This window comes from Nymphalis io, chromosome 20 (genome assembly GCF_905147045.1).
Source record: "Nymphalis io chromosome 20, ilAglIoxx1.1, whole genome shotgun sequence".
NCBI classification, from domain to species: Eukaryota; Metazoa; Arthropoda; class Insecta; order Lepidoptera; family Nymphalidae; genus Nymphalis; species Nymphalis io.
Genome location: NC_065907.1, coordinates 4,477,190 through 4,495,457, shown reverse-complemented (window position 1 = coordinate 4,495,457; position 18,268 = coordinate 4,477,190). Strand labels below are relative to the sequence as shown.

At 33.0% G+C, this 18,268-nt stretch overlaps 2 protein-coding genes across 3 annotated transcripts in view; one reads left to right on the top strand and one right to left on the bottom strand.

The window, feature by feature from the left end:
* LOC126776557 (protein capicua homolog) overlaps positions 1-12,241 on the top strand; it is a 30,939-nt gene extending 18,698 nt beyond the window's left edge. The window contains exons 14-30 of one of the 2 annotated variants that reach the window (XM_050499161.1): positions 62-271; positions 553-686; positions 850-1,029; positions 1,748-1,849; positions 1,963-2,085; positions 2,347-2,507; positions 2,819-2,928; positions 3,070-3,393; positions 3,489-3,620; positions 4,114-4,228; positions 5,180-5,277; positions 5,952-6,129; positions 6,274-6,413; positions 6,856-7,011; positions 7,160-7,341; positions 7,529-7,649; positions 8,189-12,241. In XM_050499161.1, coding sequence (XP_050355118.1) covers positions 62-271; positions 553-686; positions 850-1,029; positions 1,748-1,849; positions 1,963-2,085; positions 2,347-2,507; positions 2,819-2,928; positions 3,070-3,393; positions 3,489-3,620; positions 4,114-4,228; positions 5,180-5,277; positions 5,952-6,129; positions 6,274-6,413; positions 6,856-7,011; positions 7,160-7,341; positions 7,529-7,649; positions 8,189-8,244 — 2,522 coding nt within the window. In that variant the 3' untranslated portion in view covers positions 8,245-12,241. Of the gene's footprint in view, positions 1-61; positions 272-552; positions 687-849; positions 1,030-1,747; positions 1,850-1,962; positions 2,086-2,343; positions 2,508-2,818; positions 2,929-3,069; positions 3,394-3,488; positions 3,621-4,113; positions 4,229-5,179; positions 5,278-5,951; positions 6,130-6,273; positions 6,414-6,855; positions 7,012-7,159; positions 7,342-7,528; positions 7,650-8,188 lie in introns of both variants that reach the window. The other variant, XM_050499160.1, reaches the window with a different exon arrangement.
* A 345-nt stretch (positions 12,242-12,586) lies between these two features.
* On the bottom strand, positions 12,587-14,490 carry LOC126776585 (distal membrane-arm assembly complex protein 2). Its single transcript, XM_050499228.1, has 2 exons — positions 13,967-14,490; positions 12,587-13,089 (listed from the first exon to the last, which is right to left on the bottom strand). The coding sequence occupies exons 1-2, from the start codon at positions 14,365-14,367 to the stop codon at positions 12,633-12,635; spliced, it is 858 nt and encodes a 285-aa protein (XP_050355185.1). The 5' UTR covers positions 14,368-14,490; the 3' UTR covers positions 12,587-12,632.
* Positions 14,491-18,268: the final 3,778 nt, after the last annotated feature.

Sequence of the window (18,268 nt, the reverse complement as noted above, 5' to 3'; positions counted from 1 at the left end):
TCGCACGTGAAGCATAATATATAAAAAACTCCCATAATAAATGACCTATAAATGAACCCAGTGTCGACGAGCGGCGGCCCCAACGCGGTGTTCCCGTGGCAGTCGCTGGTGCCGCTGCTGCGCGCCGCGTCCCCGCCCGGCGCCGCGCCGCCCGCGCCGCCCTCCCCGCGCACGCCGCGCACGCCGCACACGCCGCACACCCCCCACACCCCCCACACGCCCCACACGCCGCACATCAAGACCGAGGAGCAGATCAAGACTGAGGGCACCGGTGAGTTCACAGCAGCGGCCCTCTAAAAAGCTTAATGATGATAGAGTGTAGAAGGCATTTAAAATATGTCCCGGGTTACAATTTAATTATATTATTTTTCCACAAACTTCTGATTTGTTTATTCATTTAGTGTTTTCGGAAATGCGTATATTTTGAGTTGTTTACACGTCAAAGTTGCTCAAAGATGGTGTTCAAACATTATTTACTTTAATTTCAAACTAAATTAAGTTATCTTCAAACAAAACCATGTTAAACATAATAAGTAATATTATGTTGTCTAGATGGAGTTACATCGATGTGCACGGACGAAGATGACGAGGTGTTCGAATGTGAGGATAGCAGCACAGGGGACGGTAACAATCGACGGTCGCAGAGCCTCTCATCATTGAACCAGCCTTTCACGGGACAGGAGAAAGTAAGTTATCCAAGTTTCTTTAGGCTTAACCAAAATATTTTAGAATTGACATTAAGAAGATTGATTTCTAATAATAAAATATAGTTGATATGTTTAATGTTGACATCAAATATATAATACCAAATATTGCAACACATTTAACACAAAACTGAATATTTTTCAGAAGGAACGTCGCATTAGACGTCCAATGAACGCGTTCATGATATTCTCGAAGCGTCACCGGCAGATGGTCCACCAGCTACATCCGAACCAAGACAACCGTACTGTCAGCAAAATTTTGGGGGAGTGGTGGTATTCGCTCAAACCTGAACAGAAACAGAAGTACAACGAGCTAGCCAGTGAGGTGAGATATTACCGTACCGTAACAGCCTGTTAATGTCCCACTGCCGGGACATGCATTTTGAGGGAAGGTTTGGAGCTTATTCCACCACGCTGCTCCGATGCGAGTTGGTAGAATACACATGTGGCAGAATTTCAATGAAATTAGACACATTCAGTTTTCCTCACGATGTTTTCCTTCACCGTCAAGCACGAGATGAATTATAATCACAAATTAAGCATATGAAAATTCAGTGGTGCTTGCCCGGGTTTGAACCCACGATCATCGGTTAAGATTCACGCGTTCTTACCACTGGGCCATCTCGGTAGGTATTACCATGGTGTACAATTTTTTATGTTGAATATTAACATGAATCAATGCAGATATACCATTGTATTAGCATTCAGGTCATTATAAGATATCAAACTAAACTTAAAATTGTTATATGATTCTGCAGTTTATCTGCAGGTACCCTGTACCTTGGGGGTAAAATGAGGTATTAACAATACAAGTACATGCTGACTTTTATATTTGGTTGTTATGTTGTACTTACTTCGATTTTTTACTAGATAGAGGAACTAATAAACCTATAATTAAATTAACCATATTCTGGTATTCTATTGAAATAATAACTCAATAAAACCATATAAAATAGTAAGCTGTACCAACTTGTGAGTATCCCAATTCCAGGCGATTATATTTTCTCCTATTAACTAATCAAAATTATAATTATTATTTAAAGGTTAAGGAAGCACATTTCAAGGCTCACCCGGAATGGAAATGGTGTAATAAAGATCGGCGTAAGTCGTCCAGTAGTCGAGATCCAACAGGATCTATGCCACAGGTAAAATAAATATTTTCGAATTTTTAGACTATTTTTTTTACCGAATTATAAAAAAAAATTATAAGTACTTTTATAATTGCTACATATATATAAACCTGTGTATCATATTACAGAGTCCTCGAACTCCCTCCGAGGGACCGAATCCCGGCGTTCCTAGTAGTGGAACAGAAATGTCTATCAACGCTCAACCTTACAATCACGTGGGATCGCCGCAGCTCAGCGACGATGAACCGATGGTATTTATTATTTAAATGAATACTAGCTTAGTGTTCATTTATTATTGTACTCGACTTTGATGATAACATTTAAGATATTATTTTTAAAATTATATTAAAATAATACACTTGGTCCTCAATAGATTATATAACGATCATTCAAATTTGACTATACATTAGTTTTTATATTTTAAACATATGTAAGAATATTTTATATTTATTTTTATACATTTGATGGCAAAATATAACTATAAATAATAAAAATAAATATTAAATCAGCAGATTAGTCAAGCAATTGAAGAGCCCCCGGTACCGCCGCAGAGCATCGAGATAGACCTAAAGTGCGGCGAGAAAGTAACAGATTCAGACTCGGAAGGCATCGATACGCGGGACTACTTGCCTCATCACGACCACACAAGGCGACCTAAAGCTATCAAAGCGAGGTAAAATATTTTTTTTTTTTTTTTTGTAGAATAGGAAGGTGGACGAGCATATGGGCCACCTGATGGTAAGTGGTCACCAAACGCCCTTAGACATTGGCATTGTAAGAAATGTCAACCATCGCTTATAGCCAATGCGCCACCAACCTTGGGAACTAAGATTTTATGTCCCTTGTGCCTGTAATTACACTGGCTCACTCACCCTTATAGACATCATAAAATAATTCGATGAGACGAAAGTTGAATAAGTGCATTTCTAATGTCAAAGATGTTAATGTCATTTGATCATTGAAATTTGTTTTTTTTTATCACAGAGCTGGGTCATCTGATAACCTGTTGGGTGGTATAACTGCTTCGAGTCCGGGTGGTTCTAAAGTCTTTCAACCTACTGGTGGTGCCTTCAAATCTACGCACGCAGACACAGGTAAGGAAATATTATTCAGAATGTTGTGTGGACCAACATTATAAAAACTGTCTCTTCTAGACACAGTGCGGGTCATTTAAATCTAAACTTTAAAATTTAGTCTTATCGTCCCCTTTAACATTATATTTGTTTCCGTTCCAGGTGAAAGCCATAGACAATGGACGGCATTTACGTCAATAAACAAACCTATGAGCACCCCGACGTCAAGTCCGCACCAGTCGCTCACCAACACGCAGAGCCTCACTAGCAGCGTGCAGGGCATCTCGCTGAGCGCGCCCAACCTCACCACGCAGGCGGCGCTAGACAATGCCATCGCCTCCATCATCAGCCCCACGCCGGCTGCCGGCGTGCAGGTCATCTCCAGCGGGATCGCCATGCCGCAGGTGCAGCAGCAGCCGACTACCACGTCGTCCTTGTTGAAGAGCGTGACGCTGGTGAAGAGGAACATTGGGGATACTGCTACAGGTGATTTTTTAAGATTAACATATATTAATAATTTAATTAATTTGATATTGTGTTTTTTTTTAACTAAAACTATATTTTTTATTTTCTGTTTCTAGGTCCTATAACTCTTTCCTTGGACGCGTCAGGTAACCTGGTGATAAAGGCGAGCCAGGCGAACGACAACCCTGCTAACGACGCTTCTCTCCATTATGTCCAGCTGCAAAGACTTTACGTTCCTTTTAGCGCCGGTGAGTTTTTAATTATTATGTGTATTTTATAATTTAGCAACATATGTTCTGCTTATATTGTGTCGATTTTTATGAACATGAAAAGCTATAGCCGATTCCAATACCAGGAAAAATAGATAAATAAACATTTGACCATGAATGGATGAATGAATGAATGAAAACGACATCATTGGCTGAGATCTAAAATAAAGGCGGTATTCAGCGTAGACTCGAAAAAAAATGGCATTTTGAATGTCGACGAAGGAACCTTAGAAATAAAGATACATTTATCAAGAACTGTTTATAGTGCATAACATGGTAGAGTTATTAGCGAACCGCATATAATATGTAAACCTAAGGTTTGATAATATTTACTTCTTCTGCCACTGGAATATCGAATACAATTAATGTCTTTCTCTACAATAAACATTTTTTTTTTTTTAATAAAAATTCAATTATTATTACTTTTTTTGATTAATAATCAATTGTATAGTCATTATATAATTATTTTCAGAGACAGATGTTAACAAGAATCAGAATCAAAACCAAAACCAAGGTCAGAACATACAAAGCGGTCAATCGGTGATCGTGTCTCAGAGTAACACCAGCACTGTGCCTAAGCCTAGTCCGTAAGTACAACTGAAAATGATAAATGGTATTCAAGTCATTTGTTCTGTACATATGTACATATATATAACTTAACGAGTTATTGAACATAATTGTACTAATAAGTGGTAAAGGCCAATTTGAGCAAAAGAAATAAGGTCATTGGTTTTTCTGTTTGTCGCGTCGGATAGTAATGTATTGTGCACTCGCACTTGTGTTTGCCCAAACATTTGTGCTCTATAATATCTTCTGGGAAGTTTTACTATCCAAAGAGAATAAGGCCAGAGGTCGGATTCGGTTAAAGTTATACATCTTTATTCAAAATAGAAGCGTTACACTTACTTATTGATTGTCATAAATCTACCACCGCTTCCAAAAAATAAACAACCTCAGACCTGAGAAGAACCGGACCAAAAAAACTGGCCTGGAGTCGATCGTTTCATTCCCAAGGTATGCAATCATCTACAAAGTCATTGATTTTATAATGTCTTTAAGCACATACGCGTTACTTAACGATTCTTATAATTTACACAATTGAACATTTTTGAATGTCATAAGGACGGTAACAGTAACAGGCTGTAAATGTCCCACTGCTGGGCTAAGGCCTCCTCTCTCTTTTTGAGTAGAAGGTTTGGAGCTTATTCCACCACGCTGCTCCAATGCGGGTTGGTAGAATACACATGTGACATAATTGCAATGAAATTACATACATGCAGGTTTCCTCACGATGTTTTCCTTCACCGTCAAGCACGAGATGAATTATAATCACAAATTAAGCACATGGAAATTCAGTGGTGCTTGTCCGGGTTTGAATCCACGTTCATCGGTTAAGATTCACGCGTTCATACCACTGGGCCATCTCGACATGGGATTCATTTATGATTTCATTTAGATTTAAATGATACGTCGGTATCATTTTTTTATTAATCTTTCTATTTGCGTGTCAATGTTTTATATAAATGTGTTCTCTGCAGACAATGGGAGGCCCCGATAGAAGAGACTCGTCCATTCCCCCTCGCTCCCACACCCGCGCAACTCGGTCGAGCGCCTTTGCAGAAGAGATTGAGTCGAGGTATCCTATTCAATATATTTCTTTTTCTCAAAGTAATAATAAACTTATTATGCACAAGTTATTTTAAGCGTTTGTCAGAAATATCTATTTCATAGTGTTACTAATATGGATTAAGCCATGGGTACACGAGTAAGTAACTGGTAGATTCAACTACTTCATTCCATACAGTATTATCACTGTCTGATTAAATTTTATTCAAAGCAAGAACAGTATTTTTAAATCTACCAGTGTCTTGAACTTTTAACTTAAACAAACTGCATGAAGACCAAATAACAAAGAAGATCTTATAGGATCTTAAAAGAGCGCCAATATTCTTAAAATTATAAAAAAAATTGCCTGAGTTTAACGCTACTAGGCTTTCTATCGTTGGATACCGAGTATTGATTATATATAACCTTAAATATGGGAATATAAATGTACATATTTATGTATTTAAAATGTGTAGTAATAAATGAAAAGACTTTTAATTCTGTAATGCCTAACTTGAAAAACTACTCAATCAATATTAATAATCCTTATAGCAGAAGAAGCAGCGCGTTTCGGAGAAGGTTTTAGTCAAAAATTTATTTAAGTAGTTTTGCAGTTTTACCCGCTTTTTTTTAGTTAAATTGTAATTTGGTAAATAACATTTAATAAAAACATGATGTTCACTTTTGCATTATATTTACTATCAGGTACCTCGACGGGCTCTACCGGCAGTAACGAGCCGGTCGTGCCTCGCTCGGAGAGCGGGCCAACCACTCCGCACGAGAACACCGAAGCTCTCCATTCGCCAAAGAAAATGGAGAACTTACCCAGTCCTTCGCTGAAAAAGAGTCTCTTCAAAAAGGGCAACGAGGACGGAAGGGACAAGTAAGATAATATTTAAATTGAAAACAATTTGCTCAAGTAAAGTCAAAAGGTTCCTGAACGAGTTCCTGAACTGATCCCAAGTTTTTGTTACTATGAAATGTCTCTGAATTTAAGTAAAGTGTAATAAACACTGTGTCGTGTTAGGGTGCTGGAGACGGTGAACTTCGAGCAGAAGTTCAGCACGTTGCCGAAGTTCAAGCCGGAGGCGTGCAGCCCCGGCGCCATGGTGGTCCCGCGTAGCCCGCAGCTCTACCTGCGCAAGAAGCAGCACAAAATGCCCATGGGTACGTATTGTGTATGATTGCATGGCTTACAAAACTACTTTAAAGTTTTCTTTTTTGGGGGTATGTTTATACGTGTGTAGACACACTGCAATAAAATTATTTAGTAAACTTTTATAGTTGCTTGCTTTGCTGTGTACGCTGAACTCAAAACCATGAGAAGGGTCTTACGCTACTTTACATGTTGAAATAGAGTCACTTTATTTTACTCTTACCATGGATTAATATCGCAGATATCATAATATTAATTTAAAAACATTATATGGAAACATTGGATAAATAAAAGATTTTTTGGTCGTCTAGCCGACAGCTTATATCGTATCAGTTCTACACCAAAATTATTAAGTTTTTTTATTGAGTTGTAAATTTATGTGAGGTGAAAAATACAACGCAACATATTATGTACATGTAAAATGCGTCATTTCATTATTATTTTTTTACCTAGACGAAGAACCAACAGTAGTAACGCCACAGCTCGAAGCTGAAGTTATAAACGGAAATGGAATGCCAACACCACACTCGTACGGGACGCCGCACACCACCACCAAGCTCGTGGGCAACACGTTCTTCGGACCCGATTTTAATATTGATACTTTTAGAGGTAATTTGGTAATATTAAATTTATCTATATATATATTAACGGTACCGTCAGCTACTGCACGATGATATATATAAACTTATTAATTTTAATAAACGAAGAGATGAAGTAGGTACTGTCACTAAGACAAGTCTGTATTCGGTGTGAGCAGCGAGCGAGAGCGCCGAGGACATGTCGCCGCGCACGCCGTGCTCGGTGGGCGGCGCGGGCGGCGCGGGCGCGCGGGGGGAGGCGGGCCACCGCCGCGTGCTCGAGCAGCGCCGCCATCTCGTCATGAAGCTGTTCCACGACCACGGCATGTTCCCCACCACGCAGGCCACCACGCACTTTCAGGTCTGTAGACGATGGATCTACTTACTATCACTATGTTTATATGACTTACGAATATTTAGTTTTTCTAATATATTTGTTAGTTTTTATATTTCCGTGCATTTTATTACTGATATTGGAAATAAGGAAACGTCGCATTTCACGGTGATTTGCTAGTGCGGAGTATCTAAGAAAAATTTTGTATCTTCAGGCGGCCCACACTGATATATTCCCGACGAAGATGTCGTTGCAGCTGAAAATTCGCGAAGTGCGCCAGAAGTTAATGGCTCAGTCCAACCTCACGCCGCATTCGGAGGTCAACACGCCTACTAGTAAGTTTTACTAAAAGTATTAAAAAGTACTTCATCATATTATATTTTATTGAAATTTGATAGTATATTTTTAATGTTATGATCAAAGAAAAATTCCGTAAATAGTTCATATACATGCGCAAATATTACAATATATAATAATATTACAAATTCGATGGATGACCTACGACTTTCTCTCTATTTCATACTAATATTTTTTTATTATATTCTAACTGACATTGCTAGCAAAAGCCATTATTGTATGTTGACTAGAAGTCAACTTTCTATACTACAGTCTTGTAATAGAAACCATCAAAAACAACGAAACAAAAGTTCCATTCAATTGGATGAATGGTATAGGAAAACATGACAAAGAATCATTGATTTATACAATTATACATTTATATTGATTATATATATTTGAAAATTTCCGTTTACTATACATATTTTAACATTTTCAAAAATAAAACTGAATAAAAAATAATCAATTAAAAGAATCAAGAATTTAATTATTGCCAATATCATTCGATAGAATTAAATATGAATAAATTGGTTTTCAGATGTGAACTCGCCCATCGTGTCAGCGGCCTTGCAGCCAACATCAACGGCCAGTTAGCGATGCGGATACACAATCTCCATTGTGGTACGAGAGTAGACAACGCACGGACATACATAAAAGTGACAATTATTAATGTTACGTAATGAACTTAATAATACTATGATATATGATTCGAATATTGTTTTCCAACGAAACAAAATTAAGTTCACATCATGACACAAGGTCACATATTGATATTTTGACCGCAATAACATATACAATAAAACTTAGTAATGAATATTGGCAATCAGAATTCTATATTCTATGGATGTTTTGTATTTTCACACCTATACTGCCAATTGTTGTTGTCTACTCAATAAATACGCAATGTTGTAAAATGTACGAATTCTAAACGTCTAAAGTACCTAAGTTGATATCGTTATTGTTATTATGTGATGGAGATTGTTAGAAATGCCTCGTTGCATTTATAAATAACGTGTTCGATAATACGACAAATCGGTTATAATATTAACGAAAAATAATATTTTAAGGATATAAAAACGAGAAAAAAAAAACAAATAAAAATTGTTTCGACTGTGGACGAATGCATGGGTGCGAGTTAGTCGAGTATGACTTTTAAAAATATGCACTTACGTATCTTCTAATTACAGACACATTTTTTTAAGTATCATTGTTATACTCTGAACTTATTAATGCTTCAGAAATGTCATTTTGTAGATCTTAGAATAATCAATAGACTTTTTTTTTAATTGAGTATAATAATCAGGAGAAAAATAAAAATAGTGTTTTAATCAGGTCCTGAAAATTAGGTCTTTATCAATGACAATATAAGGCATATAGATTTAATTTTTTAAATTATGATTCATCCAACTTTGAAAGGAATAGTAGTGTGTCAATATCAGCATTTTTATCATGTATTTGTTTATTGTCATAATTTTATAATCGTAGAAAATTATTCTTAATTCGATTGTATCGAATGTTATGCGTTTTTTTATAAATTATCCGATAACACAATGTTTTAAAACTGTATTCAATTTTAACAACTGTTTTATATTCACAAAAACAAATATATATATAGAGTTGAACATGTATACATATGTATGGTACATATAGTTGATTTCAAATTCGAAAAATGTCCAAAATACAGATATTAATAAAATGAAGTAGTACTCGTATAAATCGTAAAAATTAGTAAATCATTGTTACTTCAGTATAGCTAGCACATTACTCATATGAGCACGATCTCAATACATTTAAATGTATGTAATTTTATAGTTTACTGTTTAGTATTTATGGGTATGAACGTTTCTAAAAGTATGAAATTTTTTATTTCAATAAATCTCGGATTTTTTTGTTTTTGATTTAACAGAATATATTGTTTGAAAAAAAAAAATATAAACTTCTGTAGATGAATCAAGCTTAAATATTTGCATTTACAGTTTGATATTGTTATATTTTTAAGACGGGGATTGCAATAACTTATTGTAAAGCAATACAATGTCGAGATTTGAAATGAAAATCACGGGGGTGAAATAATTTTTTTTTGGTGCGAACATATTAATTATTCTTAAGTGATTAAATTGTATCGTTTTCTATTTATGTTGTGATGTTGGTCTTCCATGTGTTTTAAATTTTTTGTTTTTCATTTTATAAAAGGATATCTACTTATTTAAATATGTACACTGTACAGTGATTTAAGTTAAGTGAACGAGTGGTTTGTTTTTTAATTTTGGATGCCATGTTTGTTCGGTTAACGTAACACAACCGTAGAAGGATATACGTTGTAGTAGTTTGTTAGTAAATTCAATGCCTTAAAACGTCTTTCTAACTGTTGTGTAGTAACCTTCGTATTTTGAAAATATCGATCGATGTGGTCTACATGAATCAGCTCAAATCATTAACAACACTAGATAAATGAATCAATATTTATACATTAAAAATCTCAATGTAAATAGTAGAGTTATTTCAATTTAGATGTAAGAATTCCTGGCTCTCAAAGTAATTAGAGTTTTTATTTAGAAAATGCTAAGTAATTATTTTAGACGAAAAAAATAATGTAATTTATTCTTGAAAAATTTTCGGCCAACGCAAATGTTTATATATCAAAATTTATATTTTTTAAAATGATCTCTTTGGATGTATCGTGTTAGGTAATTGCTTTAGGAGTCCGGAAGTAAAGAGAATTTATTAAAAAAATTATAATGTAAGAGATATTTTCGCACTGTTAACACTATCTTCGATAGCGTAGTTTGGTATTAATGAAACGATCGTGTCATGAATGATTCAGATTTGAATTTTATAGTCTGATTTTTAACGTTAAAACTCATGTCATCAGTGTAGCAAATTGGTCGTTGTTGTCACTTAATACATAAATCAATACCGTTGTTACCAGTTAGACATTACAAATGCACTATAAGAACTACCGTACATTGTAGACGAAACTAACACTTCAGTTATTTAAATAAAAATTAGCGTGTACGTTTATATTGTTTCTCGTAGATAAAGCGATCCGTTGACCGACCTTACGATCGAACTTAATATTGTACATCGAACGAATTTCGTAGTGAGAGCAAAACCGATATAAATTTCATAATAATAAGTTTGCTAAAATGTTGTGTTGCAAGCTCACAATAATAATACTTTTGTGAATTGTTTTATCTATCTGTTATCACAATTTTGAACATTTGGATAAACAATTTTATTGTTTATATAATATAATCGATACACCTTACTCAGTTATGGCGAAATGAAACAAAACCGAATATATTACAACGTGGCTATTTTAGCCGATTTTTATTACAAAAAAAAAAAATATCTGCCGTTGTTTTTCTACTAAGTTAAATCACTTGCAAACAAGATAAAAAAAAAGTTAACTGAAAAAAAACCTAAATATATTATTATTTAAAAACGCATTTTGAAATATGTTCTTTCAATTTATTAGGGACTTGGTACATTTTTCCATAACTGATTAAATTGTAACTTCCATAACATTTTTTTTTTAATTCCTATTTTCATGTCTATGTAGGTAATATTAAATTGTAACAATAATAAAACCTATTTTTTTTATATTCAGAGCCATTTTAACCTTTGTAGATAATAATTTGTGTTTTAATTCATTTTAAGAAAACTACACATACATAAATACATATTTTAGCTCAAATAAATTATATAACAAGATTTTATCATACAATATATATAACAGCCAACAAAATAATGTCCTATTATTTTTTATACATATTTACTTAGTTTTTGTTGCAATATTTCACAATATAATATAACATATTAAAATGTTCATTTCGCTTTTGATCGTTTGTAGATATGTTTCAATTTGCTTTAATTTTGTCCATATTTTTAAGTTATCCTTCAATGGAATGTTCTAGCATTGATGATGTTGAATGAATGACAGTCAGTGTGTTAGAGTAATAACAAATATGAAAACCTTAATGCTGCATATTACTTGTGCCTTATTGACTCTCAGGACTTAGTGTGAATCTAATGAATTTACTCTCCATAGTAACACTCATTTTGAATACCCTGGCCTTGTTAGTCAATAAACATATTGTAATAGGCATATTTTAGACTGAATTAACTTTGTTGCATATAACGACTTATAATGTTATATCTTTTAAGAATATTAGCAATTATTTCAAAAGGACATTTTAAATGAAGCATTTCATATTCGTTATTTATTTCTTTTAAATAAGGCATTAGTCTAATTGTTTAGTCAAAATGGCATACGTGTAAATAATCTTGTTTAGACGTTTTATTTAGATTTAAGTGTTCAATTTTAATGTATACTAGATTGAATTAGACAAAATGACCTTAAGAGAAATAACTGAAGTAGTAATCACTTGACATAAGAAGTTTTTTTAAATGTTTATGAATCCAACTAAAGGACCAATAAATAGCAATTTAGTTATTGTAATCAAAACTAAAATTGTCAAAATTAATTGTGTGCAGGTAGATAAACAAACTCATAACAATGTGGACAGATTGTTCAAGCATATTGGATCATTGTACGAACTTATGTTAAAACATAAAAACCACGGAAACATTTGCGTCTTTTATTTCTTGCTAAAAGAATTGACCCAGATTTAACAACCATAATTAAATGTTACTAGTATGAGAATTAACATATATTTTTTTTATTAATTTTTATAATTATGTGTAATGCCATCTCTGTTTTATTTATTACAGTATTATAATTATTTATTTTAAGTATTTTTTTACAGTGGTATTAAATATTCTTATGTAAAATACTAGAAACCATACTTTTTTACAAGACGGGCACGCGCGTGTTTTGGTGACTAGTACCAAGTGTTCATGATCTTTTTTGTCTATATTAGTTAAAGAATTACATTATAAAGTATGTTTTTTTAGATATAGAAGAAAAAAAGTATAACATTGCATAATTTTTACTAATCCATACAATAAATTAAAAATTCCTATTTTTTTATTTTATTATCTACATCACTCTCTGTATCATCTTGTATACTTATTAATAGATCAGGTCTTTCTTCTTCAAGCATGGAGAGTGCAGCTTGAAGTTCCATATTGTCTCCAGGATCATTAATAACAAGAAACTTAAGTGCTGGCATCCGAGCAAGTGCATATACACAACCTGTGCATAACTTGCAACCCATCAAGTTTAAGAATTCTAGTGTTTGACCGTTCTGACCTGCTATTCTATCAATACACCACACATCTACATGTTTGTTATTTCTTAAAGATAGCCATTTGAGATAATTTAAGGCATTCAAATTTTGAAGGCCCTCATATCTGATTCCATTGTGGTGGAAGTTTGAACAATCGATTGCTTCAACGAAATAACCATCTTTATATGTGTCTGGTAGTTTCAGCGTAATTATATCACCAACAATCCATTCTTTTTTATCCTTTAACCTGAAATTGAAATATTTATATCAATTAAGTACATGCTCTGATTACTTTTTACATGCATTGAATTGAATTCTTTATGTCCTGTCTTTACATTTACTAATAATACATCAATAAATGGGATATCTAATGCATTATTTTTTTTTTAATACTGGTATATCCTATTCGCTATCCACTTAATTCACGATCCACTTTTAAATATAATCACTCCTTACCAATAGTATTGTTTTGAAACTATTTATAAAAGAATGGTATTACTATTTCTTATAGCAGCAATGTCAATGGCAGTTGTGATCACTTGCTATCAGGTGGCCCATTTGCCAGTCTGCTTATCTATTGCAAATTTATAAAATTACAATAATATAAATCTGAATATAAAGGTTCTCCAAAGTGATTTCAGCAACAGCAGCCAATCTTAAGCCACTTGCCAACTGCGCATGAGATATCATAGTGCACAAGTGTGTGCGCAAACACAGGTGCACTCTCTATAAGGTACGGCAATCCGACACAACCAGATAGAGTTTAGGCGCAAGAGGCTTTATGGGCTTTCCGAGGCACGGGAGTGTACAAACTTCCAACTTCCAGACTCCGGGCTGCTACTGAGAATTTTCTGACAGAAAAATCCAAAAACTTTATATATGGCCTGACTTGAGAATCTAGCCATTAGACCAATGAGGTAGTTAAATATGAATATACTTACAATAGTAAAATGAGCTTAAAACAAATGTAGAGTACAGTTATAGAAAGTTTCAATTTTGCCTTCAGATTTTAGATTCCATACAGGTTAATTGATGAATTGTTAGTCTATATTTAGTATTAAAATTTTGCCTTGTATCACCAAATTAATTAATTAAATATTACATATTAAAATTAGCCAACATACCTCACAGCTGATTGGCGATACACAAAAAAGTGTAATGCTGCTAAATTAGCTCCAAGGGCAACTACTCGTTCCGGTAAGTATTTTTGATTCTGTATTTCTTGTATTACTCTCATTTCGGCCCACCATTCTTTTATATCTTTAAAGGTTAAACTAGGAATTTTCTGCATAGCATTTAGAATATGCATGCTAGGGCTTTTTTCAATGAAAATAGATAATTTGCTTGTAAATTCTCCATCACGTTGGGACCAAGGTTTTCTCCATTCGGGATATTCTTTACCGTGCACTTTACGCGGCTGACGACCAGCTTCATCTCGTTCATAGATGGATTTGTATTCGCAATAATTTCGAGAGGTTATACATAAAGTACGTAATAAGCTGGTATGTTTTAACTTTTGCGCCATCACATTTGATATTAATATTATTACTGATTATGTGTTGAAATTATTTTTATTCTTTTATCATATAGCTTGTTATATTTTATCTGAAAATATTAAATTTATATAGTCAAAAAATCAAAACACTATTCACTTTGACAAATGCCAAGTGCCATCTGATTTTGACAGCACATTGTAATGAGCGAAAACATAAATGATGATAAATTAAAAGATTAAACAAATAATATAGTAATGTCTAAAAATACTTTTTTCCTTGGTCTATATTTAAAAAAATATTTTTTTAGTGCTCTTATTTTTTTTTATTTGATATTAGTTATATACTATATGTATATAAGTGATATTTGAAAATTTGTTTAATTATATTTCTGATCTTAAAAACGAGTAAACCTTAGAACACTGTATTTGATATTTCTTAGGTAATAACTTTGTACTTAAAATTGTTATGATGTAATGTAAGTAACACTACCGTAATGAACAAGTAGTAAAGTAGCAAAATCACCACCTAATTCTGACACTAACCGCAATAGCGCTGGACAGTTTCTCGTTAATCTTGTTCTTAAAACGAGCTAGGAATAGCATTACAGGCGACGGACGCGATCCAAACAACGTTAAATCAAGATTGGATTGTGAATGTGGGAGCTTAATTGAGATGTTAATTTGATTGAGCCTGAGAGAACAAGGAGACTATCGTTTGGAATAATATCTTAAGCAGTCTATTTGCTTTATCCCATGTGAGGATGGGGTAAATTTGATTGTGCCGATTGCATTGTCGAATTATAGTTTATGTGTTTAGTTACTTAAATAAAATCAAAGCTGAAAATATCTTGGAGAATACTTAGAAAATATAGCGATTAATTCTCAAATTAATACATATATCAGATGTATGATGTTTAAAGACAAAAGGTATACACAATATATTGAAATCCATTAATTTGAGTGACACTTTACATATCGTTTTCAGTAACAGCTCATTAAGACGGTAAAACCCTACTGGAAAATGCCTTTTCTGTATTTTAAGCTATATCGATAGAGCTTTCGCCACCACGCTGCTTCTATGCGCTTGCACTTACGACGTTTTCCTTCAAAACCGAGCGCGAGATGAGTTATATAATTATAGGACATAAATTAAGCATGTTAAGCCGTTGTGGAGCTAGTCCAGATTAGAATTCAGATTTTCAGATTCAAAACCTAATTTTAAGCATCGCTTACAATATTATGACTATGAATTAAAATGTTTTTTAAAAAAATAAATTCTATAATTAAATGATTTTTCATTATAAGCTTTCATACTTTTTTTTATTAATTTTAATCAGTTCGTGTTATGCCAGCAAAAATAAGTATATTAACTTTGAAAAGGAAATATTTTTTTTGGGTGGCGGCCAGCACCATGATCCATTTTTTGCGCTTTCTTCTGGCCAATTAATCTTAATTCAATGACTGTGCTCATTTTTTCGATTCTATTTGAGTTATTACATAAAATGTAGTACTACTTATTTTTTAATAAAATATATCTACTGTTAAAAATGCAAATTATTTATTTTTGAATTGCTCTAAACATAAATCTAAACATACAGCTAAGTATTTATAAAACTTTCTTAAGTAATTTAATTAATAGCTATCATATATATGTAAAAAAATTGACGTTGAACAGTTTTGTAGTACGTTTGAAAGCATTGAATTAAAATCCTTAATACATAAGTAATTTTTCAGATTTTGCGCTTTCTATTATGAATTTATATATATGTATATAAACAGACGTCACAATAATATGTATGTATGTATATATTTTCATTCTAATGTAATCTATTAGAAATTTGTTTTATCTGAAATATTATCAATATATATATGTAATATAACCAAAGACTATGTTAGCAATTGGTAATTTTATTACACTAAGTTGGTATATATTTGCTTTGTTGGCAATTGTATGCTGCTTTTAGTAGAATGGAATTACTATACGATATTGTAACTTATTATTTAAAACCAAATAAATTACTTAGAAAACGATGTATCCGACTCTACCTACTGTGCCTTAATGTAGGGCTCACGCGTCTTTTAATATTTTGTAATATTACAAGATACTGGTTTATATATTTTAACCTATAAAACAAATAATCTATGGGATAAGTATATTTTAAAATAATCAATTTCAACAAAATAAGTGATCCGGCCTTAATCTTTGCAATTACATATATACATACATATTACCTACGCCCTACGTATGTTTTATTAGGTAGGCTGACGAGCAAATGGGCCAACTGTTGTTGTCAAAGCTGCCTATAGATTTGTAAGCAATATTAACCATTCCTTACATCGCCAATGCATCACCAATCTTGGGAATTAAGATGTTATGTTATGTTATGTATGTCCCTTGTGCCTGTAGTTACACTCGCCTTCACCCTTCAAACCGGAAAACTACAATATTAAGTAAAGCTGCTTAACAGTAGAATATGTGATGAGTAGGTGGTTCCTACTTAGACAAGTTTACACAAAGCCAATAAGTAAAATATAATGTCTATAAGGATTTATACATTAATTATTTAATAATAATGCCGTTCTACATACACACATCAAGGCTCCGGAATATCTTTCTAGGATAGATTACATAATGTTCACTGCCTCTATACCTCAATATATAATCGTGTTCAATACGTACATAAAGAATAATAAATTATTTTATTTTAATTTTATTATTATAATTTTGTAAACAAAAAGGTCGATATCATAATGAAATAAGTTAAAATGACGCACTACATTAGCACATAGTTGTTCTATAGTTCTACTATAATAGTTGATTAATTCTTGTTGTAGCGTTAATTCAGAAGTTTGCTCCACACCAGGCCGCGGCCGGGTAAATCTACGGTGACATCAACTTCGTCATTTTCTGCCTTCCGATTCACAAATTTTGGTAACTTCATAGTTCACTAGGTTTTATATTCAACTTCGTCAGCTTGAAAATGAATTATATATATTCAGTGTTTTATAATAATATATGTATATTTTTCATCGTTTCATTTGTAAGCTATATTTTTACAGAAAATAGGTAAATATCACGTTCAATTCATCGACTATTAATGATTATTATCATATGAAGCCGAGATGGCCCAGTGGTAAGATCGCATGAATCAACAAAATGAAACACTGAATTTTCATGTGCTTAATTTGTTATTATAATTCATTTCGTGCTCTACGGTGAAGGAAAACATCGTGAGGAAACCTGTATGTGTCTAATGTCACTTAAATTCTGCCATATGTGTATTTCACCAAGCCGCATTGGAGCAGTGTGGTAGAATAAGGCCAAACCTTCTCCTCAAAAAGGGAGAGGAGGCCTTAGTCCAGCTGTGGGACATTCACAGGCTGTCTGACTGACTAATCATATAAATGTTGCATAACCTTAAACAATATGGTTCATTTTATCTCAAGCAATGTAATTAGTCTGTATTATTATGTTTAAATGAAAATATATAGTTTGGTTTTAGATAGTTAGTGATATTTTGAACAGTTTTGCAGTAGGTCAGGTAACAGTCTGTCTGCGGTTCTGGGAAATAGTGTGCAGACTTGGAGTTTGTTTATTTATTGGAAACGGTTTCATTTTATGATTTATTAGAATGAAATGATATTTTATTACTTCTTAAAACTAGAAACAATAACGACATCAGTAATTAAAGGTTTATTTTACACTTTCAACTTTTGAGTCAATATTTTATAATTTTCGGATCGGCAAGTGCTGCGAAAATAGTACTTTAGGTATGCTAATTGCCATATACTGCAAAAAGTAGAAAATTCTAGTTAACTAAATACCTTTTTCATTTGTGAAATTGTATCTATTTCTCATCTGAAATAGCTGAGGACAAACATATACATTTTTTCCAATTTAAATAGATGTTAATTGTATTAATTGTTGCCA